The sequence below is a fragment of the Bombus fervidus genome, chromosome 1 (genome assembly GCF_041682495.2).
Source record: "Bombus fervidus isolate BK054 chromosome 1, iyBomFerv1, whole genome shotgun sequence".
Lineage (NCBI taxonomy): Eukaryota > Metazoa > Arthropoda > Insecta > Hymenoptera > Apidae > Bombus > Bombus fervidus.
The window spans coordinates 23,208,676-23,234,478 of NC_091517.1; the positions used below are offsets into that span (position 1 = coordinate 23,208,676).

General features: G+C 38.0%; 1 protein-coding gene across 1 annotated transcript in view; it reads right to left on the reverse strand.

Annotated features, from left to right (window-relative positions):
• The window catches only part of LOC139998311 (LON peptidase N-terminal domain and RING finger protein 3), a 66,500-nt gene extending 42,766 nt beyond the window's left edge, over window positions 1–23,734 (reverse strand). The window contains exon 1 of the mRNA XM_072022752.1: window positions 21,193–23,734. Coding sequence (XP_071878853.1) covers window positions 21,193–21,763 — 571 coding nt within the window. The 5' untranslated portion in view covers window positions 21,764–23,734. The remainder of the gene's footprint in view (window positions 1–21,192) is intronic.
• Window positions 23,735–25,803: the final 2,069 nt, after the last annotated feature.

The window sequence follows — 25,803 nt, forward strand, 5'->3', positions numbered from 1 at the left end:
CAACCTCAACATAAATAAATTGAATAACATGACAATAAAATAATAACATCGTATCAAGTTGATTGATTCTTATGTTCACAAAACCGACGTTATACGCTTTAAAATACCGACCTAATGCAAATGACGAATCAGAACAGGCAGAGTATGCTGTTCGTTCTTTTTTATTGTAGGTCAATCGCCCTCGGGTCGCTTCGATTAGAAGGATCAGTCAGGATGTTAGCTTTAAAATAACCCGCCGTTATTCACCGTGAACAGCCAGTCACCGGATTAAAAGATGAATCACGCATCAACGCGCGCGCGTTCCGCGACCCGACCAATGAGTAAGAAACTTCCACGGACGTCTTACGTAATTCGATTCGGTTGTAACGAGTGGGCGACACGCGCTCCCACCTTGTCTGACACGTTCGAATCCGAATCGATTTGTTCGTTTCCGCACGGAAAGTCCTACGACGTGTTCTATTATTTGGCTTTCCTCGTGTTTTTCCTTCCCATCCATTACGATATCGTACCGTACACCGTAGCAGAATGTGAAATTTCGGTTATTCAGAACTCAATCGTTTAGATCTTTGTTACGTAGGACAGAACGTAGGAAGAAAATAAGACAAACGCTTTAAAGTCCCATATATTTGGCCCTCGTTAGCATCGCGTCGTGAAATATTGGGTTCCGTTTGATAGAATTCAGCGCGCTACTCAATAATCTCGAGAAAATATTTATTCCAAGATCAACTACGTGTTAGGAAAGCTAAACAAAAATCTTCGGCGATGTTATTAAATCGTACTGACAAAAATAAATGCACGAATATTATGACAATAATCTTGTTTTGTAAGTGGCTTGATGCGGTGTTGACGAATACTCTTGCATAAGATACACGTTTGTTTCCGCGTGCACAATTCTAGTTACGACGAATAGTAACCCGAATCGCATCTGTAGGCACAAACATACCGCGGAGGAACACCGCAATTGCAAGTGTAGAACTCTAGCAAGCTTCGATTAACAAACGATTCCTTCGCGAACACGAGAGAAGAGCACGAGCATCTGAATCTTTCGTGTAACCAAGACCTTCGACCGCCGACCATAGTTCAGCCAAGGATATCGATTCACGGATAACGGTTTTAATTCTAAAACTCACGGTATATGTATTTCTACGAAATATGTATTACTTCTTGGAAGCGTGAAAGAAGCATACATCGATTTATTCGGCACGACGAGCAAGATTTACGATAATAATATAGAAAAGTTGGAATAACAAATGATCGATACAATCATGGAGAATTAACGGAGCAGAAGTAATTTGTTATTCCTTTCGCTTTAGAAACGAATATTTTGCGACGCAGAGTCGTTTATGTAAGGCTATACGATAGCGTGGTATGTTATTGAACAACCTAAACATTGGTTACTTAGTATGTACACTGTTCGTAAATATCCGGACGCTATGACTAGCGTATAGCTATAATAGACAGTTTATAATAACACGATGATCTGTATGAACAGAATTTGAATATGACCCAAGTACACAAATGAATGTCGAATAACTAGAAACAGCATTTGCTAATCTAAATTAATAGTTAAAAAGCATAACAATAATATATGAGCTTATTTGCCAAATAGCTGTAATAGACGATTTCGAATTTTCTATTTACGTGTTAAAAATATGTTTCAAATGAACGATACTTCGAATATTTCTCAACCACTATAAAATACTACAACGCTGTTATAGTTCTCGTCTTTCTACACTTTTTTACTTCAATAGAATATTTCACGAGTTTTTACCGCAATTCGTCGATGGTTCGACCGTCTAGTTTTTCTCTCGCTGGAAAGATCGTAAATAGCAACTGTAGTCTGCACACCCGGCATTCAAGAGCTCGGAAATATTCCCTAGAGACGGATAACGATCGACGTCGATTAGAAAATACGCGAATCCATCGTTTAAACGAGCGATGGGAATCTAGAAAAGCAACATTTGTCTGGTAACAGCGTGATCAATGGATTCGCGTTCACCGACAATACGCGCTCTTGGTACACATTTCATAACGCCCTCTCTTGGGTAACAAGCCCCCAGTCCGATTGATCAAGACAATTTTCAGTCTCCTTTTGCGACATCGATCATGAAATACTTGTGTAAATATGACACTTCGACGTACAGCTAGCGTTACAGCGTTTAATCGGGTCAACAGTGTACATTTATAATGCATACGTTGCATTATTTTATTACTGGTAAAGAACGAACACATTGTAGATATTAATAATGATTTACCGTGTAATGATTAACTACGAAAGTTAAGTATTAAGGTATTTTTCAAATATGTATATTCAGGTAAAATCCTTCGTTCTTGCGTAAAACTTTAGATAGAAAAAGATTTCTATCCTTTGTAAAGAAAAAGTTCGCACGCGTGCTTTTTATGCTTTTAAAATGACAAAGAACGTTCGTAACGAAGTAAATACAAGTATTTGACGTAAGTACTGGATTATTTACAGAATTGTTAAGCGTGTTATGTTTAAAAAATTCGTATTATTAATCGTTCGATGAACTTGTCTGCACTGTAACATTCTGTCAATTTCGTCATAATCTCACGAGGCTTAGCCTGGTTTTAAGAAAAACAGTTAAATATACAGGCAGAACCGGCTTTCGTTTTCTGCCTGAAATTCTTCATTCATGTCTATGTCGCAGTCTATTCGCATTCACATAACTTTACCACTTACTAATATTATATGTATACATCTGTATAACGTATCACTCACGTAGAATATCTACACATTTTGCCTTTTAAAACATCTCTTTATTGTTTCGTAATTCTACTCCGATAGTCAGAAGGCATTGCAGATTTTGGTTTGATATGCGCAACTAATATCCCTTTAAATCTAATTTCTCACTTGCAGCAGCGACCGCTCAGTAGCTGATGATTACGTAAGCATTTCTCAAGTAACATATCCTTTCTTTTTTTTTTATTTTTGTTGAAAATTGTAGATCTTTGAAGCCGAAATAATGTTATAGGAACACTAGATTTATATTGAGGATTAATATTAAGATAATAATATATTTATTTCATGGACGATTTCTCATATATTCATCGATACACACTTGCACGCGTCTCAGCACTTTCTTCTATACCCGACTGAACAGTTTACATTCCTTTGTTTTCCAGACGCTGCGCACACACACACACACACATACTGATATTCACATACGAGTATCTCTACTACGCATTTAACCCAATCCAGCACAGAAAATTATACATATCTCAACAATTTCATTTGCATATATTTTACAATCAATTCTCGTTAGAGAATTTTAAGTAAATTTATCTGGCATGGTACTATGACACGGTTAATAAGTGTTTATAGTATGTTTGATTCTATTTGAATCTAGTGCTTAGGTCAAAGGAAGTAACATATCTTATAAACGAGTGTGTGATATTCGAGACTCAGTGTTTTTAAAGGATTTACTAATTTAATTCTCTGTGTAATCTTTTAACGTTCAAATCTCACAGAGGACTAACTATTTGAATTATTTAATTCGTTAATTGGACTGTTTTCTAACAGGGAACTTCCATAAGTATGAAATTAGAAATGAAATAGAGATAAACCAATTCCAGTTTGTTTCTGTCAGCAGAATTGCTACTTCGATCGCTGTTTTCCTACACGATGATTGACATGTCAAGATGATTCAGTCTGATAACAGTAGTGGAATAGAAAAATATTTGATATTTATAAGTATTCTATTATTTTCCTCCCATTTAATAAAGAAGATTAAGTCCGAACGAGCGTAAGATTCGCTATATCACCCTAACTGGGAAATATTCTTCCTGAAAAACAATCTTATTCATGAACTACACAATTCCCAACTTAATTGGATACCGTCCTTCTATGATATAATCGCAGATAACATTCAACAACGATTATGTAATGCGGTGACGTCACTGATGAATATTCCGTTAAAAAGGATTGAAATCAGAACAAAGAAAAGACGGTGTATTTTTCGCTGTCTTAGAAAAAAAAAAAAAAAAATCGAAAATTGACCGAGTCGTTTTCGTTACGAACCCTTCAATCCGTAATCATTCGTCAGATTCAGCGAGTAAATCGTGACGGATAACCATAATCATTGCGGAAAGATATATTGAGAGAAATTGCATGAACGATTATAGTTGGAAAAAGTCGACGATTTTCTCAACACTTTCGCGAATAAACGCGCGTTACCTCGAGAGCAGCGGGAAAGCATCGTCGCTACTTTCGCCTTGACACGAATCACGTACGCCGGGACGGATTAATTTCGTTCGATATAATTATATAATCGAAACGCGCTCTCGCGGATTTACAATACCGCGGTTCCGACCGAGCGTGACGCGTGTTTATCGTAGCTACGAAGGCAAAACTCGGCCTGGCTCTCTTGGCCACGTGGGCAATGCTCGTGGGAGAAACCCGTGCACACCAGTTCGTATAGTTGCGCTGCTGCGTCTTAGACTCGAACAGTCGATGATTCGAATACGACTAAATAAACGTTATGACAAACTGGCCAATTAGACGATATCGCTCGGGACATCGTTTTCATTGCAATCTCTCGTGCATCTTTATTTGGCAGGTTGGAAAAGAGTCTCCTATATGGAGTACAAGGTGTTACGAAAGAGTGGTTTTGAACTTTGTAAGATTTTAGTACTCGTTAAAGTGGATAAAAATTATTAGACTGTATTATCCTGTAGAAAGGTTTTTAAAAAGGGAATTGTATGGAAAGTTTATGGAATTTCAGTGTTCTGTAATTGATTAAATAAAATACGTCGGAAAGATGGGATTTTAATGACCAAGCATTTTCATTAATATGATATAAAATATAGATTACTCCCATTTCTTTAAAGTAATTTTTACGATCTGAATTAACCTACCGAGCTAATAGGTTGCTATCGATTTATAGTCAATTAATCGCTAAGAGTTGCGATTCATTTACTCGACTAATCAAAATATATACGAAACTGGTACTTGTTAAAGAATTTTGTTTGAAATTTCTAATTAACTATACGTGTTCTTTGTAATTATATCTTTTTAAATACATGTTACATGCCTCAGGTATTTAAATTTAATCCTCGAATAGGATCTGTCGCGAAAAGCCTACTCAGCATAAAAACAGCATAAAAACAAACACAAGAACATAACAATCGCTGTCAACGTTACGAAAGCAAATACAATACCACGAAGCATTCGATGCTTCGGTACATTGTACGTCCTCGAAGCCTAAATTAACAACTTTCCGATGCAACGAACAAAAGGGCTGAAAATATCAATAACAAGAAACAGCGAACGAGCGATAGTTTATTTGTAATAGAACGAAAGCGGCAGAGACAATCGGAGTTTCGATTGACGGATGGGTACCATCGAAGCGGAATCGAGGTCGCGACCCACTTTCGAAGACGGAATCTCGACGAGCGTCTCGAATCTTTTCCTCCTGATCGTTGCTTTGCCATCCAACTTTATTACAGCAAAAATAAACCGCGCTTACAATAGTATCAACCGGCAAACGTTGGTTAAAGATCCTCAGAATCCATTTCATTTCTTGCCTTGCATCACCAAAGTCTTGAAAATCGAAGAAATCGAATATCTTTCGAGGGTATTTGTGGATACGAGAGAATAACACAGCGTCGCCGCGTTGTGAACGATGTTACAGCAAGATAATCGAATGCATGTGATCCGAAAATTGCCTATGAGCCGAGATGACAGTTAGTGAACTGCGGATAATGCGTAAGATACAGTGGAGTGCAAAAGTTTTGGACTTTCTTGTGAGCTGGCACAATTTATGTCATGGCAATTAAACGAATCGAGCGTCGATAAAATAAATACGATAGGTGTGTTAGTTTGCAGTGTCGAGATTATTATACGTACGCTTTCGAATTACGTACATACATTGGAAAGCACAACGATGGAAAGAATGTTACGGCGTTTTATCATACGCAATCGGAGTTGTTTCTTAACACGAACAGAATCACATTTTTTGTTTTTTTTTTTTAATACGACTTTTGTATTTTGGATTTATACTGAATTTATTAGTTAAACGTTAAACGTTAGTTTATTAGTTAAATTTTATATTAACCGAAGAGAACGATTATCGTCCTACGCCAATGTAGTTACTACTGCGGAAATCGACAAATAACATTATGTTGTAATCATTCTTTCGAAACGATGATTGACATATGTAGGCTAAAAATATCTTACATACTAACTGCATACGTTGTTATCACGAACAAACTTTTTCTTCCTAATTTTTATTACAATAATTTCTCTATGAAACGGCACGTTTTGTTTATATTTATGAAAAGTTCAGAACCATTAGACATCTGCAGATCTTGCACCTAGACGATAATTAATTACAAATTAACTTGTTTTCCAACGTAACAATGGTAACAATGATCGGTCATCTATAATCACTGTAGAGTACCTAATATTCTTAAGATCGATGGACTAAACTTAAAGTTGCATACATTTGCGAACATACATAGTGATCGTGACCCGATACTTCTGCGCGTTACTGTACATCAAAGAGCGATCCACGCAAGAAAATATCATATACGAGATGTGTTACGGGTTTACATAATGCTATTTGTAGGGACGTGACAAACTTATTGAGAAAACAAAATGAGTCAGAATGCGCGCTGCCTCGTTGACTGCACGACGATGAGGTGGCGAAATGTCGTTGGCATGATCCTTTCTTTGCACCAACGTGTAAAGTGGAAAGTGGTTTTCTACAGTGATATTCAAACGATTTATTTACGAATCTACGTCGACTCACATTTTCCGTTTGATTGGTTGTCGTTGATCATCGTTTTCGAAACATAATGTTAAAACGTAGTGTGAAGTTCTATATATGATCCAATTAACATATATTCTAATTAAAAAAAATGCCACGGAATTTAATTTTTTAAAGGAGGAGGTACAAATTCTTTTATAAATTTATGCTACACTTTCTCGTTTCGATAGGATATTAAGCGCCCTTAAAAACCCTTAATCCTCTTCAACTTTTTTATTTCTTTAAATATTATAACATTTATACCAAATATATCGGAAGATATGCACGTGAATGTTGCTATTGGTAAATCAATCCACATCAATTAATTCTTGTGCCTATCTGAATACGTCTTCGTATGCTCTATTATGTAAAGTCTTACATAAATATCGTGTCTTATATGTTGTGATTGTAGCAAGAAAATTTGTAAACAATTTAGTACGAGATTGCAACTATAGCGACTTTCATGAAGATTATAGAACAATGGCTATAGAGCGAGGTTTGGAGGAAACTCTTCTCACAAGAAAATATGTGTCGTATTCTTAAGGGCTTATCATATATTTTTACGACGAAAGAAATTACGTATCAGTCGCAACGTCGCAGTGGGAAACTTATGTAAGTTATCGTCGTATCGTGAAAATCTCATTAGGAAAACCAAATGAGTCAGACCGTATTTTCATGCTCCAACGTACATACGTGCGCATGGGCACATATCACGAAAATACGTTCCGAAGAAACGACTCACTCTTTTCGTATATCGAACGATATTTTCGTGCGATTGCAGATCGACGTTCTATTTGCTGATCACGCAGCGGATACCTGCATTGCTAACTATTTCAAACAATTTTTATTCCACGGCCGATACATAGGATTCGCTTGACAAGCGTTTGTCGGATTTGTATTTTCATATAAAAGAAGGGAATAGGTAACTTAATAACAGTTTTCCTATGCTTTTATGGAGATTGTCCCGAGTATGAAAGACGCGAGAACACGACTAAAGATCGAGTTTCACATCGACATTGTAACTAATTGAATAATCGTTCGATTGATTCTTTTGCTACGAAGGACATATGCGTCTTCGATTATCGAGTATAATCGTTTGCTAGATATATTGGCTTGGCAACTAAGCGATTGCGGATTTTGTCAATACCACCTAATGACAAAATCCGCAATCACTTAGTTTCCAACCTAATAAATACGCTTTATCCTACATGCGTTTTCTGACACGTAAAATCATTTTTATCTTTCGTTCATTCACCACCGTAATTAATTATCGCGAGTATGTAGATGTTTTCATGCGTATCTTTTACCTATCGATGAAAAGAACTAAGACAGACAGATTGGGACAGAATTGCACAGTCGTAGTTAAGGGTTACTCCAAAAAATTCCCATAACGGGCGAAACAAATACTCCAAGATTCAACCATAGGAGATTAATTCGAAAGCATAATTCTCATTAAACAACGAATTATTCAAAATAGCTGTAATAGAAACGAACCTTGATAGCCAGAACGAGGCAAAGGTGCAGCCAGAGAAGAATTCCCGTTAGTCGAACTAGAAAAGCTTCTCGAAACGCAAAGATCGCGTTGATCGACGTTGAAAGCCGGATACAAAAGATTAATATTTATAGAGGAGGAGACGGTCGCGAAATTCGCGAGTCCTCGTTTCCATTGTCGGCTGCTCGGCCTCCGGTTGATCGTGGCCCTGACACGACTGTGTCGCGTTCCCGTTGCTCTCTTTGCGAATCACTTGAACACCACGGGTGCGTCCTTGGTCCCTGGCGCTCTTTAGAATTCGCGGCCACGTCCTCCCGCCGCCGCCTTTCCAACCGAGATAAAGGTAAGAAGGAGCAAAGCGTGCCGAATTTGGCAAGGGTCCATACACGCGCGGCCGACTCGCTCCGACTCGCGGCGCGATGAAGTTCCGCGTGCCTTGATTCGTTCCTCGACCGATACCACGAACTAAACATATAGATATAGTTATCGTGGTTGATGTAACGAAATTGTAAGATATATCGACGAATAACGGCGTCAGGTTACTAATATAATAGTACTTTGGACGCAGTAATTTATTTACATAGATGGCCTCGATTTGATTAATGCGTCATTGTGTTTGTATTAAAAATACATTGACCCAGTGAGAAACAACATTGCGTTAACATAACATTACATTTGTCATTTTTATTTCTATATACTACCAAATTCTATTAAATTTCTATCGTCGATATGGAGAGAAATTTAAAAAATTTCATCAATATTTCATTTCGTTACTACTTCTCCCTCTATCTACGTCTTACAACGTTACGAAGTTTAGAGAAATTGAAACACACATTTCATACTTTTACTCCGAATATTTAGATGGCATATGTCACGTTCTGAAAAAACACGCGAGACATGTATGTCATCTAAAAAGTATCAGCGGATTAAAAATGTTCGTCTAATAAAAACGTTCGCTTCTACCGACTGTTATAAACCATCGACAATATGTATATCCAACATAGAGTACGTCAAAGACTTGTATCTTTTCGTTATATCTCTTCCGTACGTTCTATTCGTTTCTCAAAGCGAGCATGTCGTCAAAAGTCATCATCGGGTTTCTTAATTCACACTCACCCAGTTTCCTGCTTTAGTTTGATACATACGCCGTACTCGAGACCCTGAAATGAAATACGCGGTTGCAGAAGCAACGTCGAGTTCAGCCGACGATTCTCTCGTGTCTCGTATTGTGAGAAATGGCTGCAAAGAGCTGCTCGGGAACTGGAGCGAAGAAACGCGTGAAATTGAGCCTCGAACACGATTCCCGCTTTCTATGGAAGGCGCAGCGTGCGTGGAGTAAATGGAGAACGAGTGAATCGGCCTGCGAATTGTATGTCGTAGAAACGCTTGGAATTTTGTACTAAATGCGATGAATTAAATGGGAAGATTGGCGAAACAGACATAGTATTCGACTATACATATATGGAAATATTAATGTACACGTAGATGGAGAATTTATTATTCGATATCATAAATAAACTATTTATATTTCTGTTTATATAAAAGTTTGTTGTTTCTAGAAAACAATTCTAGAATAATACTGAAATTGATTTGCAGCAAGAAATTCAATTATCGTGGACAACCCTCGTCGAATGTTTACTTAGTATATGGAAATGGAGCGAAGCCGTAACAGTTGATTGATTGCAGCAAGCGATTCGATACAAAAAACAATCATCGAACGTTAGCCTGCAGTCTAAATATAGATTAGAACTATAGAAATATGTTGATCGTAATAAATGTTTCCACAATAACAGAGAACCATTGTACATTGATCTTATATTTAACGTGTAGAATAATATTGTGCTACGGTAATATGTATGTGAGAACTAATTACAGCAGATGGTTCATACAATTTTTTAGAAAGACTTCCGATAATTCGTTGAGTATCGAAACTAGAACGAAATCAGAAGTGAACTTTCATCAGACTATAAAACTAAATGATACAAACTATAGTAACAGACTGACCATAGCAAATAATTCAACGTCGAAATACGCTTTTCTAAGAGCTGTAATTTAAATCAAACTAATAAATAAATAGCCAATGAAAGATCACAGTTTAATGAACGAATTAGAACTATATATATATGTCGGAGATGAAAGGACACCGGGCCTTCCTTTGGAATTCTTTGGAAAATTCCCAATACCGTAGTCTTTATAAATTAACCCAAATATAATTGTCCGAGACTCGAGATAACGAGCTTGAGCTCGAGGCGATAACTAGTCGCCGAACGTAGTCGCGGTTACGGGATGAACGTTTTACCTAATAGAGGTACAGAATAATTGTATAGCTCTCTTTAAAAAGAAATAGTTGTAGAGACACTTGACAGTAAACGTTCCAACGGTCTCTGCCCCGTGGCTCGCCACGCACAGACCCTATTCTCCGGGCACGATGATTCCCAGATGTCGATGCATCTCCAGAGGACATGTTCAGCTAGCCTGAGGACCCGCTATAAGTCTTAGGATTTAGTTAACTGAGGTCCTTCGAACGGACAAACAGTCTTTATCCTAACAGTCCCTAAATCTACCACCTACTACGGGAAGATGCGGGAAATCTGCATTTCCTCGCGAACGACGCTTCCCGCTAGCAACTTCCTCTCAAGGGCGGTTAGCACCCTTCTTCAACCACCAACATTGAGATTAACCAATTAACAACAACGTCCATTTCCCTCAATTTCCGATCGAAGGCTTTCCTCGACGAATCCGATGATCTCGTGTCCCTGGACACACCCCATCATAGTTTTCCTCTGCAGCGTCATCGTGACGGAAAGTCATTCTCTTCCGTGAGGTCTCATTAGCCAGTTACCCAGCGTCTTTACGATCGGTGAATACTCTACGTTTCGATAAAGAGGTAGTCAAGTAACCCTTGTACCGTGGAAAAGTACGTCGAGTCCGATTTAGACTTTGGAGCAAAGTACATCTGTTATCCCGTTGACAGCGGATTCGTGATCGAACCTAAGACCATTGTCATTAGCGTCTAATCTCGTCGATTCTGTAATACTCACACTTGCGCTAATCAACATTACCTCGATTGCATAACAACGATGGCTAATTCCAGAGAATATTCATTACACGCCCCTACCCTTGATCGTAACTTTAACCCGACATATATACATATATATGTAAACTTCCTAGAGTTCACGTGTGATAGGGACTCTCTCTGTTTACAGATAGCACGACTTTCTTTGTTCACGGACAGAGCGACCTTCTTTTATTTTACGGACAACCATTTTAAAAGACACTCATTTCCCAAATGGACGGACAGAGAGCAACATCAGAGATAGACAAGATCACAGAATAATTATTTAAAGTATTGAAGATTGACGGAGAAAGATCGGTAGCTCAGGACGTTGAAAATCGAATCTCGATTTTCAGGTAGACATTGCACAGAACTTGTTATTTATTGTTTACCGTTATAGATTGATATTAATTGTTGTTTACTCCTGTATTTTATTTAAGTATTTTCACGATGAACTCGATTTTCAGACTTCAGAATCGATCACCTGAATTATCCCGAAATTTATGGCTTTACGTATATGTACGTATTTGTATGTGTATTTTTATGTTTGCTCGCGTTTAACATCTTCACGAGCACAAAGTGACCCAAAAAGCGAATCATCCTGTCATAAATCACCTACATAACCATTCGTCAACTTCCTTCCTAGAAATCCTATCAACGAGCGAGAAAAACATCTCAATAAAAATAGACATCTACTGTATACTATCCCTGATACGTTATTCCTCACACGAATTGGAACAAAGAACACGATTTACGCGGATCGACGCTCTCTCGGCCGCGAAGATACAGTCAGTTCTCACACGATCCACGATTTCGCGAACAATAGCCATCGAGAACGTGCTCGTGTTTACTTTACGCGCAACAAAGTCCGTGGGAACGACGTAGTAATCTTGTACTGCTTATCAACCGCGAAAGAGAGAGAGAGAGAGAGAGCAGAGACAGAGAAAAGGAAAGTAAACGTACGATAAACGTATCAAGATTGATTATTGTTATTACATAATAAACCTATGCTTACACCTTTACAGAATTATGATGTTTCCTCTGTCGTTTAAAATTAAACTGTCAAATCCAAGCGACGAATTTCTTTTGCAGTTTTATTTCTATGTCGATGTTTTATGATTCGTTTAATTATTATTGTAACAACATAGAAAGATATAACATCATATTTTTTGTGACAAATGTGGGACGAAAGATAATTTTTTCAGGGAGATGAACTTGTTTTCAAGTGGAGTTTTGAGACTTCTTAAAATTGATATAGAGATTCCTTCGGATAACATTAATAATCGCTTGTTTTATCAATAACTTAATTCGCTTAATCCGTATTTTATAAAGATAATTCTTCAACGATGACAATCAGTCAGTAATTGTACAAAATTAATAATTATAACAAAATTAATTTTGTAAGAAATTGTAAAAAGTATGTCATTCGTAATCCCTTTGTGATATTCGATCTTTCAATCTTGAACAATATTTTATATTTATATTTATTTTATGTATGTTCTTCAATGATTGTTGTATTTATTGTTGCTAAAAGTAATCTTAGATCTTGTTAGTGCTATCGTTATCTCTTCAGAATTGCTCTTTCATACTTTTAAAGAGACAAGATTATCTGAAATTAAATTTTATTTATTCGAGTTTTACATTAAATATTTCTCTTTAATATTTAGGTAAAAAACAATCAAACATTTATTTCTGATATGTCATTGTTCTCTTCATATTTTATCGTCAGTTTTGTTCCTATACCAGATATCTCACGTTCCATATAATTTCTCTGCTTCGAAATAACATGTTTTCCGTGAAAAAAACGTGAAACCATTCTCCGTTGTTCTCGTCTGTCATCGGACGTGCCACGAGCACATGCTATACACATAAAGTGTACAGCATCCATTTGAACGATAATTATAGCTCACTTTGCAGAAAAGAGATACCACGATTCTTCACGAAAATACTCGGAAGACAATGGTCACTCTTGGCAAATGCTTTTCGTTATGCATCTTCCTTAGAATTCACGAACAATTTCTTTTCCTTCGATCTAACAAGCATCGATCAACCTTATCACAACTAACGGGAGACAATAGTAAACTTGAACATTTCACGCGGCAACGTTCGCGGCGATTAGTATGCAAATGATTCGTTTTAATTAGAGTGTGATTGCTGAGAAGCATTCTTTCTTCACGCGATGAAATGTAAATAGTAATTAGCTTCCTTTGCTAAAACTACACGCGAACGTAAGTGCCTTTTGTAACTCAAATCATAGATAAGAACGATTAATTTCTTTTTTTCATTTCATTGAATCGTGAAATATTAAATATACACTGTATAGCGCTATATTAGATATTCAAGGTAGGTCAGTTCCAATCGTTGATCAATTGAGATTTAAGAAGGAAATAATATATTTCATTTAAATGTGAAACTTTATTCGAACCTATTTAATTAAACAACACGATTTTTATAGCTATTTTCTTTTCTCTAATAAAATATTGCCGATCGTTTGGCTAGTCAATTAGAAAATAAATTACACGGCGTAAAACAATCGGCGTAATTTTACATAATCCTACAGTGATATTCGAAGGAAATGTAAGAAAAGCAATTATCTTATGATTTATAATACGTATAAAGAATTTTACATGATTATATAACTCTGCAAATAATGAGCTCATTTTAATAGATAAGTGAACCTACGTATTTTAAACGTATCACATAATCATGTACAAATTATTAATTCCGACTTAAATAAAGTTTCATCTGCTAATATCTGATTTATTGATCTACTTCTAGGAAGGCGAGATAACGTTATTGAGATAAAGAATCTTTCAAGTATTCTGCCACATCAGTAACCGATTATATAATATCAAACCATATTCTTGTCATCGAGAAAATAAAAAGAACAGAGGATTAGAAAAATTGTACAATTTCGCGCAAAAATAAAGAAGAAGAAAAATTATTAAAATTCGTATCAACTTCGTTCACAACTGTTTATACTAAAATGTAATACTAAAATTGTAATACAAAATCGATTTGGCGAGCACGCAACGTGTTCGAAGGAGTTCAAGACGAGTTTCGTTCCTTGTTCATTTGATGAAGAAGGGAAATTAAAGCGTGCACAACTGAACCAAAAGCCAGGTGGACGGTGCAGGTGCAACCAAGCAAATAAGCTCTCGGAACAACCTCTCGCAAATGACTTATGCCTTCGACTACGCGATTCGTTTTTGCTTCTTTAAATTTAGTTTCTGCGTCGTTGGCGCTTACGTAATTTTGACTGCATACCAGCGATCCACAGGTCGACTGTGTCCAGTGTATGACCATACGATGGTTCATCGTGGCCATTAGCCATCGTGTGTCGTGTCTCGGGAATAAATTAAAAGCACGCTACACATCATACGGTACAGTGTTCAGCATCACTGGTTCGGGGCATACACGGAAAGCTCCTTTTATAGAACGCAACATATTTCTAGCTTGACACACCACTCGAAATAATACCGCATATTGTTTCACGAATTCGCTTTGCCCCGATCGATGCGCTTCGATCGCTACGATATTTCTTTGCTACGCGATACTTTGAGCAAAGTTACTGCGTTTGATTATTTCGATCGCGATGATAATTTGGAACGAAAGAACGAATTTGCGAATTTTATATAATGAAATAAAGAAAAAAAGAACGTCTATAGGAAAGCTTTTGCAATGGATTTATCGATGTTTCTAATGTCAAATCGTATTTTCGTTGACGCCGACATTTATGGTATCCGTATTATATATTATATAATTTCTCAGTTCTAAGTAGAATCTACGAATTTGGTTAAACAATGCCTCTTAATGCGCTTTGCTAAAGATTAGTATCCTAGAGGTTAAAGAGATTACGTGTCTCAAGCTGAGACATACCTGTAAACATGTTGCAAAACACTACGCATATTTTCTTTTCTTACATTACGTAACTAAATTGATTAGCTATATTACTAAATTAAATTTCTTAAATGCGTTTGTCTTTAACATCTACCAAATCAATTTAACTTTTTCGAATGAAACGCTGTGACGCTCTTTAAATTTATTAAGCTCTCGGATATAAAAAGACAGCATTATAATTAGAAAATTATTAGAAAGATTGTATGGTAAAATCGCGAGTATGCAACATAGAGAAAATTGAATTCTGTTCGACGGAGTGAAAAGTTCCGTTGAATCGTTGCCTCACAAAGTGGCAACAGATGTTCGCCGCGCGTTTTCTCACGGTGGTACTTCACAAACCGTGGAACTTCTCTTTCTGATACCGTTGGCAAACGATTACCAAGAACAATGACGCGTAGTCGCGATAACACGTAATCCATGCTCCATGACTAATCGTCCTTGCCGAGATCGTCCTCGTTATCTTCATCATCGTAGATTATCTTTTACACAGAAGATCCCGTGGTACGGACAGAGTGTATGTGAAAATAAGAATCGCTTACGATTAAATTCTACATTCCTGGAAATTATCAGCATATAAACGATAATTCAATTTTTAATCAATAATACCAGCAAATAAGGAGACCTATCTTATATTATTCCTACGATATAGATAAATATTGGATTTATTAAAATTTAGGTTCCTTTTGTTTTACAATTTCATCCACGTATATAAAATATGTAATATGTGCATATATATTGTGCAAAAATCTGGTATAATTTTTTTTTTTTAAGTCCCTTGGATTACGTTACGTATACTTTTAGAAAATTCAGTCAGAATGTTACATCAGACCTGAAAGAATTAATCTCTTGAAATCTGAAATGTTAATACTTGGTTTATCTTTAAATAACAGCAGATCGATTCTTTAATTCTCTGAAGCATTGCAGGAATCTATTCTATTAGGATTATTCTTAAATTTTCCTGCTTCTTTTTTTTTCTTCGTCTTGTACATAACAGAACAGGTAAGTAATTATTAGAGCGCGAGACACGATCAACAATTATACTGAATATTTTTCTCACGACACCTTATTTTAAAATGCAACAAATACATTTGTATTAGATGAATCACTATGGTTTTTTCTCTCCTTTAGGCACAATCATGATGGATTATTATCCTACACTGTTTCTTTTCCCCTTGACTGAGAAGTAACATTTAAATACCGTCAATGTTTTACACATGTACTAAAGATACTTCGTGTTACGAGTACATATTTCTTTCTCCATAAAAGTCACTTGATTGCAACAAAAATTTCTCGTTACTTTATTTCCCTTTTCTTCTTTAACTGGCAGTTTAGAGTTGCATCTGTGTTTACTCGTTGGTCTATTCTCTCAATTCAGCTCAAAGCAGGTTATTTAGATTATTGAGGAAATAGCGAGCACACTTTCAAACTTTAATTCTAGAAAAAAGTCGGGAAATTCATTTCTTAGTTGTTAATATGTACTTAGATCGCTAGAAAAATGATAAAACGATAAAACAAAAATTGATCACTGTACAAAATTCCACTTCCCATAATTTAATGTCTCACGCCAATTTTCTGCCAAAGGACTTGTGGATTTTTTCCTCCCCAATTTTAGAGGAACACGGCAACATACCTAAAGATCTTACTAAAAGTCTGAAAGTCACGTATTTCTTTTAGCGATATTGATACTCAATTTGAAGAGGTAAAATATTGTACCTCTCCCTCTTCCCTACGCGAGTACTTTTGATAATTGCTTTAATAAAAAGAGAGAGCAGAAACAGCGAAAAGATAGCTATTCTTATCGTAAGTTGCGCGATAATGTTATATAAAAGTTTATATATTAAAAAATTTACCAAATAAAAGTTATATAATTACCATTATATAACATTATTGTATTATCTATTTTATTTCGCTTACGAATGAACGAAGATGGTATCACAGCGAGACAATCGAGGCTTAATATTCTTCACTACTATTCAACCATCATGTTCGAAAACATAAAAAAAAAAAATGTTTTTCATGTCTGCTCCTTTTTAATTATGTTTCATAAATCAACAGTTATCGTCGTTGTTCTAAATAGTAACATGATAGAGATGTTTTGTTATTTCAAGTGTAAATTAATTCCCTATTTGAAAAATACAAATCTCTTAAATCTTTATCCCTAAAAATACATTTAAATAAGAAAAGAATCTTTTTCTCTCCGCTCTTGTACAACATCCCTGGGAAGATTGATGGGAAATACCAATCCTTACATGTTTTCTATCTTCTACGATATTCACTAGCCACTCCTAGTTCATCGCCATCTCTTAAAATATGTATTCGCATTCATTCACATTGCTTATTCCTTCCACTAGCAATCTACATACATATGTAACACCTATAAACTTATTTTCTTTCACATCGGAACTACCGATCTATACCGTGTAGCTAAATATTCTGCAATTAAAAAATATATATACAAATACATAATAAGGCTAATCCTTTCAGGTTATTATTTAATTTCGTGAAAAAATTAATTCAGTCGACTACAAACAGCTACATACGCAACGCGTCATCGACTAATAATCAACTAAATGAGCCAGTTCGTAAACAGGATCATGTCTGTGTCTTATTAAAAGTCAACATTGACTTGGCCAAAAGCGTCGGCGTATTTTTAGCAGCAGCCAGAACAATGAGAATCCGAGATCCGGTTATTTCGACCATTTGTCCGATTTTATTCAGCGTGAAAGAATTTCGAAAACGCGTTGTTCCGAAATTACTTCGCGTGCAAGCGATCATCTCGCGGCACGTGTCGCGTCCGTTTCAAATTAACGCGTATACACGATACGCTAGATTTTCCGTGGATGAGTCGGTTTGTTCCATGCAGAAAGTCTTTGTGTTCGCGGTACATGCACCGTGTCCCACCGAACGGACCGATGCGACGCGACGTTCGGAATAATCCCGACGTTCGCTCTCTCTCTCTCTCTCTTTCTTTCTCTTTCTCTCCCTTGTCTTTGCTCGTCTCCCTTTCGTCCTCTTTCTCTCTCACGTACCCGCGTTATATAAGAACCGCCTCAGACTGGCCGTGAACTTACCGACGTCGTCGTCTTCGCATTCGAACGCAACCGTCTCTCCCTTTCCACGCGCGAGACCGTTCGGTGCACTCGGCATGCACCGAAGAGGGAGAAGGAATGCGATCGATTCAGTTATTCTTTCCAGTGGGATCGAGAGAATCGCTTTACCTGCCTGCTGCAGCCGCCGCTTTATCTTCGCGGGAGAATTCCTTCAACAGGGTTTTACCACGGTGTATTTGCGCTCGCTACGTTCGAAACGTCTTCTTGAGAAGAAATGAAGCGTAAATTGGGCGTTTGTTAATTAAAAAGAAATTTAGCGGATCGATAATATTAATAAAATTCAGAACGACTTCGATTGGTTCGCTCAATTTTTCCGTGGACGTATTTTCTTTTCTTTTGGAAATCTATTTATACGTATATTGTATCATTACGGAGAATCGTGAATTTAATCGTTAATTTTACGTTTGCTTATTTACTAATTTTTATGAAGCGTATATATAAGGTATATCGGAGAAAATAGATTGAACAGGTTACATAAAATAAATCGATCATTACTGGTCATTTATTTTTAGAGTAACGTTGCGGATTAGAGGTGAATGTATGTGCATCCTAGATACGGTTCCAATGAACATGTTCATAAGAACCGATTTCCTCTTGAGGGGATACTATTGGAAAAATTTCAAGTGTCATATATTTTGTAATTCCACTATTACGTTAAAAGGTATAAATACGAAAGATACAAAGGAAATTATAAAGGACAAACGGAATAACGTAAAGACGCTATTAAGCAATCAAATTTAAAGGAAAATATGTTTTTCAAATATTCCTGAAACAAGTATAAATAATCAAAACAAAATACCACCCATCGGAAAGAATTTAAAAATGGAATTGGTCAATTCGTATTAAGCAGTGCATGACATAAATTGAGAAATTCCATAAATATGTTTGCCACGTCGTCTTCGAAGAAGACACGACGATCGAAAACATCCTGACTCGACGATTGTCACAATGTCGAGACCTACGATGATTATAGCATAACGTCATGGATTAAAAAATAGAAACGAGTCTACGAGACGTTCCGACGTCTGGGAATCTGAACAAAGGACGCGCATTGAGGTCGTCAACCAGAACTTGAATCGGAGCGATTAAAATCCACGTATGCGGAACGCAAGAATAGGAACTGCATTTTCCCTTCCTCGTGAATACCTTCCTACGTGAATCGCTATAAGTTAAATGTTTATTTAGACGCGTTTACTCTTCGAACAAAGGCTAATAAATTTATAAATTTGACCGATACAGGCACAACAATTTTTACGAAACTTTAATACCCGAGAAACAGAAATTTCTTGCTGTGGAAGTTCAAGACAGTTCAAGTGCACCGTGTATTCAAATTAAATAAAACATTGAGTAATCAGCTTATTTTTAGATATCTGATTCACTCTATACCAAAGTCTCTACTTATTTTAAACATCGTAAGTTAAAAATATCTTAACAGCTGGTGATAAATATATATTATTTTCAAGAAGTACACAAAAACCTGCGACATGCTATTTACAATTTTTCTTACCTTTATGCTAACTGTACTTATGAATTTCTGTCGTAAACCATCTTTCTCGAGCACTCTTTTACGAGAATAAAAGAGAAAAATTGAGCGGTCAAGAATATAAAAGGATAAAATCCGTTCCTCAGACATTCGAATGCTCAATGAGTTTAAACGGCGAAGCGAGAGAAGACGCGGTATGTCGGTAATTCATGCGCGGAACAAAGAGGATCGTCCGAGTGCATATGATTTACGGCGTTATTTGTAAAAACGTGGAACGCGTTTCTGTCATAAAAAAAACTTTCTATGATGGGCGAGTAACACGACCAACGTTATCCACAGATTGAGCACGTAGTAAATATTCGCATGTGCGAACGAAATACCATTCATGAAATACCAGCTACGTTTTGTCGAGTTTAAAAAGCATCCGACCGAACCGTATCATTTTCTTCTCTTTCTTTCAAGTCGATCCGTTTAAAACGATCGTGCTTTTATCTTTTCGTATCGTGCTATCTTTGAAATCGGAACACGCAAATTAATTCGATCTTCTGCGGTTCGTAACGCTATCCGGATTCGCTGTTTCGTAATGATCTTTATGTAACTACTTTGTAATCCCTGGTGAGAATTTAGTAGCACGAGTAAACTTTTCTTGTACGCAAATCGCGTGTCTCTGCGACTGATTGCATAAAAAGGGAGACAAAGGACAATCACAGTTACATCGTGCGGTCAAATCGAAACGTGTCTTCTAACTTATTTGATGTACGTGCCATTTTCTGTATACTAATGCAGAAAAATCGTTCTTTACATTGAGATAAAAATAATCCACAAAATTGTCAATTGATCGCTATAAATTAAGAAGTCGATAAATACTAATCTGTTTATTTTCGGAACAGCTAATCAACAGTGATTAAACGAGTATTTTGATAAAGACAGTTGAAAAGGCTGTCTTTTATCGATCCCAATTTTAAACCATTTAAAAATAAATAATAAATCTGTACGAATTATTGATAAAAGAACGACAGTATAATGAAAAATTATAAATATTTTTGTAATATCTAAAAAGATTACAGAGACATACGTTTAATCTTCAAATAAAAATAAAATGTTGCATGTATAGAATTTGTTGACAGTGTGTTGAATTTTGAAATTGTTCTTGTATAGAAAATAAAAAACTTCGATCTATCCAAGTGTATAGTGATTTATGATACAAGTGTACACATTTGAACCACTATTTAAGTATACATATATACGGATGCTTTCTCAGCCCAAAATTAATTACTGGAAAAGTGTCGCGAATAACAATATAAAAAAAAAAAATAAGGAAAAAGCTAGTTTATAAAGAGAGAGACGAGACTCGAGACGCAAGAAATTCTGAAAGAAACACTCACCAAGATGGACTGCGAGGTTGTACCTCTCGAGGGCTTGACCCAGGTGTCCCTCCTTCATCAAAATGTCACCCTCGTGTCTCGCCCTGCTGGCTTCTGCCTCGCGTGGCCACCACTTTTCCACCAGTCTCTGCACCAGCACATTCGTCTCACTCACAGCGACGATCTTTTGCCCGCACACGCGACAGCTCTTGCCCGGTTCTACGCAATTCTTGCAGTACGTATGGCCGCAGTTCGTGGTCACTGGTTGACACAAGATTCCCTCGCAAAGGGGACACGCGAACGACGTCTCTATCTTTTTTCTGAAACCCGTGGCCGTGATCGCGGTTCCAGACAATTCGTCCAACAAAGCGTTCGCCAGATGTTTTAATCTCTCCGGTAGTACGGAACCCTCTGACAAACATCTCGAGTAAACACCGATAGATTCTCTGATTCGACCACACTTGGCCAAGGAATCCCCGTAGCCTACGAGCACTTCGAAACTCGGCGCCTGCTGTTTCAAGCTACGCTCGTACATTTCTACGGCGAGACGATAGTTGCGCGAGGCGAAAGCTTCTTTTGCCAACTCGGTCATATTCGTGGCGATATACGAAACGCGACAGATTATTGGAAAAATCCTTCCTCTGCTCGAGATCGGTCTTGTTGTTTTCGGAGAAACGTTACGCGTGTGACCGCACGATTACGTGCGCACGTCGATCGCGGGGTAAACTGCCCGGCACGATCCTTTGGTCGATAACTTGGAGAAGAAAATTCTCAGAACGATGCGCATTTTACTTTATCCATCCACTTTGAAAGATCGTACGATCTTTCTCTCGTTTATTTCGCTTTTGTTTAATCTCTTGCTTAAAAAAAAAAAAAAAGACAACGATCGTATCGATCGGTCGACCGAAAAACACGTCCCGATGCAACGAAAACACTTGACGCGGAGAATTATCGGATCAATTTGCGTGTTTATCGGTAGCCGCATCGACGCCTCGTCCGTTTGATAAGTCGGTCGTCGGTCGCGCGTTTGACAGCTGGCCGACCACGCGGTAGGAGAATTTACGGCGCACAGAACGCAGAAACGGTGCTACGCACAGCACGACGGCGCACTGAGGACTGCTGGCTCGGCTGTCACCGCTCGCTCGGGCCACTGTCAGAAACGTAAACCAACCGGGCAAGCAGCAGGCGAGGGGTAGCCGGCAGCGGTGGTGGCGGCGTCGCGTCGGTGCAGCCGTGGTGGCAAGCCAAGCGGCGGCGACGACAGCGCCGCACGGCGGTACATACACCTTCGACTCTTCACTGCCTCTACCTCACCAACTGTTTCGTGATAGCACGAATCGTGCTATACACGGGTCTACGTTCTACGTAGGCGTTCGCGTCGGTGTCGAGCCACACCCCCACTACGAATCTCACGCATCATCCTGCCGCCACTAAGATCCCTCTTGATTCGTTCGGCTTAACGCCTGGTATCTTTTTAACCTTATCAGGATGCTCCTGTCTTTTCAAACTGCTCCTCTGATCGATCAAACGTCACATTCATTTTCGAGAAATTGCAATTTGAACGAATTTCTTATTCCTGAATGAATCCATTATCCTTTATCTGAAGGTGAATATTTTCACACACACGGGGGTGGATATCCTTTGAGCGATCATCACCGAGGCAGCGACCGAAGAACCTTCTTTATACGGTCCTTGTTATGATATATCGTCAAAGTTCCGTTCATCTCGCGGTCGACATAGTCTCGGAGTATCAACAGGCTCCTCCGAAGCGCGTCTTCGTGGTACTCGAGCGTATCGAGCGGCGTTGCCTGACCGCGCGTCCTGTCCCCTTAGCTACCCGCGCTTCGACGAACCCGAATACCGCCGAGGCATAAAGCTTCTTCGATAAACGAACGAGCGAACGCGACACGTAACCTCTACGCAGATCGTACGCCAAAACAGGTTGTGGCTCGTGGCAAGGGCGAAGAGACGCAAGGGTGGTGGACTGTTTAACCAAGACACTTGTTGTTGGTCGTCGGTTATCTTCCTCCGGATCGTCCAAGGCTTTCGTTCCGCGAAATAGATTCGTCGAAGGGTTTGTCTGTCGTGAAGTTACGAACGGCGGCACGAACACACGAGAAGTTTGTCGCCGCGGTAAAATCGTGGACGAGGCAGCGGGATGCGCGACCGCGGCGAGCTTACATAAAGAGCGTCGCGTCAGTGCACAAAACGTGGCGGGAGCGAGACGAGTTTCGATTGGATCAATTATTCCACGGGCGAGCCTCGGCTCTCCGGGCTCTAGGAATCTTACTGAGCATGAGCAGTAACGTTACTTGGTCTACGTCGTGGTATTCCGTTTTACCCAGCACCGAGAGTAGACCTGCGTGCGCTGCTCCCCCTCGGTGTGTATCGTGCGTGAGTCGGTGTGCACCGGCCAACCGACCGCTGACTACGCAGACGCGCTATAAACGCATTGCTCGCTTTCTTTCTCTTTCTCTCGCTCTTTCGCGCGCTCGTGGCCACGTTTGCGCGATGCAACCGATGCATTCAAGACTGCCGGGTCCGCACGCGTGTTCTACGAGCCACAAGCTACGTGCGTAATACGTACATATTGTACGATGGATGGAAAGATCGTACACTGTCTTTATCTTACCCTCTTTTTTATTTACGCATTTACGACTAAATAATTGTACGATTTAATAATGCAATAATAATAAAACGTAATGTAAATTTATTTCGATAATAAAAATGTTAATACGTGCTGTGTTCCTTTACATCCGCTATATCGACGATCCCGATACCATTCGTATGATCATGATGTACGTAGAATTGAGTATATCTGTTATGCAGCTCTATTTTGTAAACATTACATTCGTAATTATTCTTATACACGATATCCCAGGTATTATCGACGTATAACAGATATAGATGAAAAGCGATTGAAAGATGTTGGAAAATATTTCGTTACAAGGCGTCTGGCGCTAGCGAAGATATATATTGGAGAAGAACGGCGTAATTTCGAGCTGCAGCTAATTATTATACTTATCATTGTACCGAGATGCGCTTATGTATAATCAATGTATTAGCCATGTATAGTTAATGTTCTTAATTACGGGGTAAGCTAAAATCGATTTTATGTCGGCTATTTGTCACTGGCATAGCAAACAACGAGTTAATGTCTTGAACCTTGCATGTGAAAATATTTAAAAGTAACCAAGGTCGCTTCAACCTATAAAATCTATAAGAAAGAAAACATTCGCTATAAAAAGCGCATCGAGCAGACATTAAAATTCTCATCACGACAGGATTATGAGGCTATCTATAGAGGATCCTAACAGGATAACGCGTAATGCATAAATTTGTCTCTTATAACGATAAAAACCTGAACTCCTGCTCATTTATTGATTGATTTATTTCTTCGTTAATTTCTGTACATTGCCGTTATACGATCCGCGTGAAACACAACGATTCATTTTCCGATTATTATCGTTTTCCGCACGAGCGACTAGTTTGTTTCATTCATTTAGCAATTTTCTCTCGATCGGGAAGCGATGTTACGCTCGGTTCGTCGTCAACTATTGCCGGTCATGCTGAATTTTATTTAATCTTTTATCATTTAATCTTTCTCGTTCAATCTACAGCCTCCTTTTACGATCTGGCTAATATTACGAACCAAATTTTATAAATCACAAGTTAAAAATTATTAGCGCTAATAAATTTCCTCGATAACAATAAAAGGTTTAGTAGTCTCAAATGAAATTCGACAAATAAATTTAAAGCTCAGAATGTTTACAAGCGCAACATCTGTCGTGTTTGTTTAAAGTTATTTAACATTGTCTGCGCCAGTTTGTAGCAGAAAATGGCATTAACAGCCGGGCAAATAAATATCGATAATCGTCTAATGAGAACGACAAACTGTCGCGTCACATTTATGGAAATCACCGCGAGATTCGATCGTCTGCACGAAAGCCATCGGATTTCAAGCGATTTAGGGGAGGATAGTCAGAGTGCATTAATAGGGATCGTTGAGAAAATTGTTTCGAAAGACGAATAAGGCGTTGGTCGATGATTGTTATCTGTACGAAGATACAACAACTCGATTGCTCTACAAACTTTCCAATTTCGAAGTGTGGTTCAGCGATTTATCGCGACTTTTCACACCTTTTAATCCGTCTGCAAACGAAAAACACGAAGACCACGATATTTACCGTTGTTATCCAATCGCATTAATCTTCGTTCCGCTAAAGATTGGATAAACGTTAATCGTTCATCTAGAAATAGATGAAAATAAACAATTTTTACGAAACTTTTCGATAAATCGGATGGGCATGGACTTGGGTTAAAGTGAATTATGCGAGTGCCTTCTTTGTTAGCTCGTAAAAAGTGTAGTTTCAACGAGATGAGCCCTAACCTTCTACCTCTGTTTGTAATTCAGTAGCGCAATTGCGCTTAATGAATCCCGGTCTCCTACGTTACCCACTTTTCCTACGGTCGTAAACACTGCGACACGAACACGTTGCAATAGACAAACCCTCAATTTTCTGTCGTAAAAAAATTCACAACCGTGGCTTGGTAACCTTAATTAGCTCTATTTTCTCGCGTCACGCTATTTTTCGCCGACGTGCGGATGCGTCATTGGCTGCTTTCGTCGCG